The following is a 7,500-nucleotide window of genomic DNA, read 5'->3' as shown; positions in this document are numbered from 1 at the left end:
AAACTACTCCCCAAGCAATAGTTTTGGAATCTACTAAAGTAGTAAGTTGGTAGGATATATGTTTGGAATTGATGAAATCAAAGGTCATTGTCCATTGATAGGAGCTTGTAAAGAGAGTATATGTAATTCCGTATTAACACATGAACCAAGTTTGGAGTAAAATGTGATAACTTCAAAGTGCAAGACATGTATGCAATACTTTTCAAGGCATACTATTTATGTTATTCTGCTGAATATACAATTTGAAAAGTCAAACATATCTTGATATGTAAAGTTAATCAATGCCTTTCAAATCTTTTTCTGTATACCACTACATGCAAGGGGAATGTCTTTTGATGTAGCAAGTACAGTTGAGTTTTGGTCAAAGTCTTTGCAAGAACCTTTGTATAATAAGTTGGGTATTCAGTGTTTCCCCTCATTCCTTCTCCATTACTTTCCCACATCACTTCTGTATTATTTAATTTTCCTCAATGCTCTGCATTCTCTCTCTCTCTCTCTCTCTCTCTCTCTCTCTCTCTCTCTCTCTCTCTCTCTCTCTCTCTCTCTCTCTCTCTCTCTCTCTCTCTCTCTCTCTCTCTCTCTCTCTCATATATATATACATACATACATATATAGATATACATATAAACATACATAGTATATGATTTAATTGTGATTGTCCAAAAAAGATTACCCAAAGCGACTGTCCTTTCGTCCCCAGAAAAAGCCAACAAATCTTTCCAACAAATATGCAGAGGTTGGATTAAATTGTTATTTGATAGGGATTAAACTCTCGTGATGTAGTTGTCATGAGTGAACTTACTCACACAAACATAAATAAGAAGTGAACTTTAGGCACAGCTTGTTTACGCATATAAACAATAATGATGAATGTGCTAACCTACTTTTATAGAGTTACAGGGACTTTAAGCGGTTACGTAATACACATAATAAAATGTAAACTTTTCTCTCCATCTTGATGAATGGTATACTTCCATATGTAGTACTATTAATATGAAACTCAAGCACTTGTGTGTGGGAGCTCTACATCTGTCTGAATTGTGAAACCTTTGCACCTGGCATAATGTTTCACAGGTGTGATTGTGTTTGTCTAGAAAGTTACGGAAGAGTTCACTATATCAATTAGGATTTCAAGTTAGTGTGGTGCAAATAATATTTTATACATATATATCATCTTTGAATCAAATACTTATAATGGCTACATTGCATATGTTTTTGAAAGACTAGTGGCACTACTTACTGGCACTTGAGTAGGTCTTGTGCAGTTAAAGACCGAAGTAACATGAGTACACTCTTGATATTACAAGTTCTCCATAAAATAATGGACCATCAGTGTTACCTGAAACCTCACTTTAGTAGTTGGAACCTAGATAGCAGATATTAGTGTAGGAATAACTATATTACAGTATTTCCTGTTGCTCTTAACCCACTCACGACAGGGGCATTCCAGCCTTGCATGTCACAATGCCGGGGCTTTCGAAAGCTTAGGCCTAAATCAATTAAATGACTGGTGCCACCCGGCCACCGGGCTTTTGAATGAGCGGTACAGTAGTGTACCACCCGTCCAGAGAGGGTTAATTGCAAAATTGATGCCTAAATCCCGTGTACTTGAGTTATGAAATATCTGTAGCTATATTCTGTTATTTGATATAATTCTAAACAACATTAAGTTTGATAGCCGAAAGCATATGATGCAGTTTACCTGTGTTTGTTATATCTTCATATATTAGGATTTTTATAATAATGATAGATCACTCCATTGTCATCTGTCCTAGAAGGCAAAAATATGCTGTTTCTTAAATTTTGGCCTATGTTCAGATGGCTTCTGCTTCTCTTCTCAGAAATCTTGAAAAAGGTGCAAATTATATGCCTAGAATTATATATAAGACAGGTTCTTTTGGTCGTGGTTAGATTGAACTTTCTGTAAAGAAGAAAAACTTGTATTTTCTACTGAGATGATTAATCAGAGTGAATGTCCTTCCCTGCTCATTATTCTTTGGTCCCGAGTTGCATGTGGTACTACCCTACTTTGGTAGCCCCCCCCCCCTCTCTCTCTCCTCTCTCTCTCTCTCTCTCTCTCTCTCTCTCTCTCTCTCTCTCTCTCTCTCTCTTCTCTCTCTCTCTCTCTTCCTCTCTCTCTCTCTCTCTCTTTCTTCTCTCTCTCTCTCTCTTCTCTCTCCTCTCTTCTTTCTTTTTTTTCTTTCTCTCTTCTCTCTCTTCTCTTCTTTTCTCTCTTTTTCTCTTCTCTCTTCTCTTTTCTCTTTCTCTTTCTCTTCTCTTTCTTTCTCTCCTTTCTCTCTCTTCTCTCTCTCTTCTTTCTCCTCTCTTTCTTCTCTTCTCTTCTCTCTCTCTCTCTTCTCTTCTTTCATCCTTTCTTTCTTTCTTTTTCTTTCCCTCTCCCTCCCTCCCCCCCCTGATGAGTTATCAAAACATTTTCTTGAGAGAAGTTTTTCCTTTGACAGGAAATGTTTTGAATTTCATATGAATGATTTGTGTTCATCTTTCAGAGATGCAGAAGATGCAGTACACTCTCGGGATGGGTATGACTACGACGGCTATCGTCTCCGAGTGGAATTCCCAAGGAACAGTGTGCCAGGAGCAGCCAGAGGTGGATCAGGAAGGGGGCGGGGCAGAGGTCCTCCAGCCCGAAGATCACAGTACAGAGTTTCAGTCACAGGTTAGTTTGCTCTATTGATTTGGTGTCTCACTGAACACATGCTGAGAGCCAAGAGGAATGTAGGGGAAGGGGAATGGGAAGAATGTGAGAGTTACAAAGGATTTAGATATTACATATGGTGGTACAGAGTAAGACTGAATTTGGATATGGGCCATCCATTTTTGAGTTTGGACCACAAAAGTGGCACCATATTTTATTTTATTTATTTATTTATTTTTCTCCAGAGGCAGGGAATGCCACGGGATAAGTATGCGACTTTCTCGCTCTTATCATTCACTCTTATTACTTTTTTGTCACGTTTTGGATTTTACTTTGTTATGAGATATATAAGTGCCATCTGACAGCCCTTCTCAATGTTATTGTACTTGACTGAAATTGTAGTATCAAGTCCATATGAGCTCAAAATGTTCTTAACACTCATCTGACAAATATTTCAATTTTGGGAGAGCTCTAAAAACAATATATGTATGTATGTATGTGTGTGTGTGTGTATATATATATATATATATATATATATATATATATTATATATATATATATATAAAATATATAGTTATATATATATATATATATATATATATATATATATATTATATATATATATATATAAAATATATAAAATATATAAAATTATATATTTATATAATGTATATTTATGTATATGTGTGTGTGTGTGTGTATATATATATGTATATATTTATTTATTTATTTATTTATTTATGTATGTATATATATATATATTTTTTTTTTTTAATACAAAAAAAAAAATCCCAAACAAAAAAAAAACATGGGAGATGAAATGGAAGACAACCTGTATTTGTGGCTGGGAGTGCCATAGCACAAACCAGTCACATTGAGCCCCAGCGCATGGTCTGATTCACCTTCCTCTTCTCGTTCTGCCGTCACACCTGCACCACCAGTTATAGAGAGCTGAAGGTTGGCATTTTGCTGTGTCATCACTGTCTAAAGTTAGTGTTTAGTAGAGACCAAGGATGGATGCCATTTGAGGCCTTATTTCCTGATGGTGCCAGGAGAGAGTGATGCCATCTATTTTTGGGATTTTAAACTAAACCTTACAATAATTGTAATGAGAATTGACATAATCTGTCACTAAACATAAGTATTACTTTGTGTAATTGTAAGAAACTTATAAAAGCACGGATAGGTATAAAGCAAAGATTTACCAGCACTGGCTCATTCACATCACCCTGGCTGTTGATATAATTTTTTTTACTCTCGGTACTTTCTTGTGAACTGGAAAAGGGAGAGGTGAAGTGTAATTTAGTGTAAGTATAAGTCGTTGCTCTAGGAAGGGAGAGCCAGTGACTGGTGCTTTAGCAATGGAGAAACTTTTAAGTTGGTGCATTAGATGGAAGGAAGAACCAATAATTTTGGGTGCTCGGAAAGAACAGCGAGTTTTGGATTGTAAGAACAGAGTTGGTTGGGGCATCAGGAGAAGTGCCTTTGTGTCTAGAACTGAGGAAGGTAAGAGCCAGTGAGTGAATAATTGGGGTATCATAGATTGGGATATAAGGCTGGAGATTGTGTGCGTTTGATGAGAGGATCTATTAAATTTTGCAAGATTTATTTTTCCTTTGAGTGCTGTATTTTGATAAGAGGGAAATAGATTATATATTTATGATTAAGAGAAAAATGGTGAAATAAAAGGATCACATTGCTAATTTTAATTTTCTCGACAGGCTTACCACCCACTGGGAGTTGGCAGGACCTCAAGGACCACATGAGGGAGGCAGGAGATGTCTGTTATGCTGATGTGTACAAAGATGGCACCGGTGTGGTGGAGTTCCTCCGCTATGAAGATATGAAATATGCCGTCAAGAAACTTGATGATTCAAAGTTCCGCTCGCATGAGGTAGGCATTAAAGGTTCATAATTTGAATATGAAGATTTTTGATAGCTTTCAGTATGAATTTTCTTAAAGTGGGTAAAGTAAAGAGAAGATTTTAAATTTTGAGAAGGGAATATCATGTGTAATTTTTCCCTCATATATAAGTTTGTCAGCAATATAAGTATGGTCATTTGATCTGCACGTTGATCTTGAAAGATTTTTAGGCGAGGTTGACCTAGTGAAAAATGAGCTTTAAAAGTTATACAGAAGATCAAAAGTAGCTAGAAATGTCTTTTTTTTATTCTATGCATATTATTTCCCAGTGATTTTTTTTTTATACTTACTTTTATAGTGGTTTCATTTATTATATTTTATTGTGCTCAACGTTTACTTACTCTGAGGGGGAACTCTTAATTGCAGGGTGAAAATTCATACATTCGGGTGAAAGAAGATTATGGAGGTTCTAGTCCAGCCTCAGGTGGTGGCGGTGGAGGAGGACGTGGTCGCTCAAGATCAAGGTCACGCTCTCCACGCGGCTACCGAGGGTCACCCACCTACTCTCCCGTTCGCCGATCTTATTCTAGGTCGCCCTCACGATCTAGGTCACCATCACGCTCCCGAGATCGCTACTAGAACCGAAGACCGAAGTGATGAGCCAGGCTCAGTGCTTGGGCTGAGACAACAGCTTGGGCCCAAACCTGGCGAAGTTCCCCAGAATTATGAAGGGTGCCAAGTTGATGGATGTTGTATCCAGTTAGAGCACATCCTTTATGGGAGGAAATTGAAAACGATTAAAACTCCACACTGACCTCTGGTGCCCCACGCTGACCTGACGGTGTCCCCGGACCCATGCAGCTCTTAGCACTGGACTGGAGGACGTCAGGTCTGCACTGTTGCCAGTCACACATGTCCCACTTGCCCTTTGGTGTGTCTGCTGGCTGTCCTCACAATATATCAAAGACACTTTTGAAAGGTCCTCAAGTGTGTGTGTGTATGCATGTGACGCCATCACTTTAACATTGTATTAGGGGATGGATAGAACCCTTCAAAGCTGTTAGTGTTAGGAGTCGCAGATTATCTGTTCGGACAGCCAGATTAAGAACGAAAAAAAAATAAAACGGTGTATTGCTCAGAGTGGCATTTTTTTGTTTGTGTAAATGCAGACTTTTTGAAAGTTTTTTTTGTACTTTTTTAGATTTTTATTAATGGCAACTAATTTTGATTTTGACTTCACATAGGTGTATGCAGTCTGTACCATGGTCATTGTTCAGTATTAAGGAAACTTTCAATGTCTTCATATACAAAGGGCAAGTTAAAGATTTTAGATTTGTAAGAAAGCATATGTTTACAAAAAGAAATGTAATGAAGTTTACGTTATAAGTAGCTTCTAGCCCAAATAAGCTAACTATGATTTATTACTTCTGTCTTTATGTTCTCACATTCCATTCTGACTTCTCAGCTGAACAGTTCTTATATCTGATATTTTCTTAGTAATCAGCGTGTAAATACACCTCATACTTTTAATAAAGATGTTCAATAAAAATTGTCTTGAAATGGATTTTGTATTGAATGAAGCTTTACCTATAGATTATAGAGATCGTATTACCAGAGACTAATTGTTTGTTTTTCTTTCTACACAGTCCCGTAGCTAGTAGGCTGCTGCAATATGGCCATCCTTCCTGCCAAATTTCGTAGATTTTGGAAAGCTAGGATTTGAGAAGTGGAGGAGGAGCATTGACTATGGCATGGACGAGAGGCTCTCTATCTGGATCACAGGATCAGGAGGATACATGCTGCAGCAAGCTTGCAAGGGGAGGATCACACTAATGGATAACTTGGATCACAATGGATGAGATCTCTTATGGGTCTCAGTTGGCCTATCCATGGAGAAAAAGGATTATGCGGGGACAGGTTCTGCGCTTGGACGAACTCACTGGAGGATCATGGATCACTTGAGGATAAGGATTTGGATCAATCAAGGGATTCACCAAGTAGCAGAGGACTGGATTTGTGAGTTAAGGATTCACTTTCCCTCCCCTCATTGCTTGAATTTGTTACTTGAATTCCCATCAAAGTCCTCTTTAGTACAAAGCAAAATTAGTAGACCATTTCTGATATCCAGGTGGAAACCTCTTTATTTTATCACAGATAGGGGTGATTTACGGAGAGATAGATTATTATTAGGGGGTGCCAGCTTTTATTGATCAAAGGGAGATGTCTAATTCCTATGTTGCCAAATTATTGCGGAACATGTCATATCGTAAGGGGAAGTTGGGAAGAGAACCAGTGCAAAGTTATTAACGAGTTTCTCTTTTCCAGCAGCAATACAAGGAGATCAGTTATTCAACAGTGATTCATCAATAAAATATTAATGTTATCTGTATTTCTTTACCCAGATATACATACATAACTATGAAAAGGAGGAGGTTGGGAGAAACTGAAGGGAAGGAGAGAAAAATATGCATACTAAGGATTAGGGCTTACCATAAAAATATAGCTGGGTCCATCCCCGAAGTCGCTGCTTCCTGATTGTAATTGTTCAAAATAATTGATAAAGTAAATATTCCTTAAGGTCGTTGTTTCGAGAAACTTGTCATCAAATCTAATTATGGTATATGGGGTTGTAAGGTTCTTCAAATTTACAGCGTGAGAGAGTTCTCGGTGTTAAGAAACTAATAAATGATGAGTGGAAATCCAAACCTCAATCGAGTTAACATATGTCTTTGGTTGACTGACTGAGATGAGAGCACTTCGCTGCTGGTTAAATGGTAACGAAACCTATCAAGATTTATTCATTAGCAGTTACCTGCAGAATGGTGAGAAATTATTAGTTCATATCGGTGCTCCTAACCAGACTGAAGGGAGAGCAAAGCAGTTATTCGAAATGCAGATACAAGTTAATGAACTTTCCAAAAGGAAAATGAGAACATTGTCGATAACATGCTTGGAATATTTTGTTTTGCCATTGAATTTC

General features: G+C 37.5%; 1 protein-coding gene and 1 long non-coding RNA gene across 3 annotated transcripts in view; both read left to right on the top strand.

Moving 5' to 3' along the window:
• SF2 (splicing factor 2) overlaps positions 1-6,903 on the top strand; it is an 8,491-nt gene extending 1,588 nt beyond the window's left edge. The window contains exons 2-5 of one of the 2 annotated variants that reach the window (XR_006223037.2): positions 2,508-2,677; positions 4,378-4,550; positions 4,947-5,409; positions 6,167-6,903. Coding sequence is in view for 1 of the 2 variants with exons in the window: in XM_043012753.2 (XP_042868687.1) it covers positions 2,508-2,677; positions 4,378-4,550; positions 4,947-5,159 (556 nt within the window). In the remaining variant the exon portion in view is untranslated. Of the gene's footprint in view, positions 1-2,507; positions 2,678-4,377; positions 4,551-4,946 lie in introns of both variants that reach the window. The other variant, XM_043012753.2, reaches the window with a different exon arrangement.
• On the top strand, positions 6,376-6,903 carry LOC147468094 (uncharacterized). The gene is made up of 2 exons (XR_015192636.1): positions 6,376-6,536; positions 6,846-6,903. It is a non-coding gene; the product is annotated as an uncharacterized LOC147468094 (long non-coding RNA).
• Positions 6,904-7,500: the final 597 nt, after the last annotated feature.

The sequence above is a fragment of the Penaeus japonicus genome, unplaced genomic scaffold (assembly GCF_977035675.1).
Source record: "Penaeus japonicus unplaced genomic scaffold, GWHDUDI00000001_assembly GWHDUDI00000031, whole genome shotgun sequence".
Taxonomy (NCBI): domain Eukaryota; kingdom Metazoa; phylum Arthropoda; class Malacostraca; order Decapoda; family Penaeidae; genus Penaeus; species Penaeus japonicus.
This window is presented reverse-complemented; position numbering and strand designations above follow the sequence as displayed.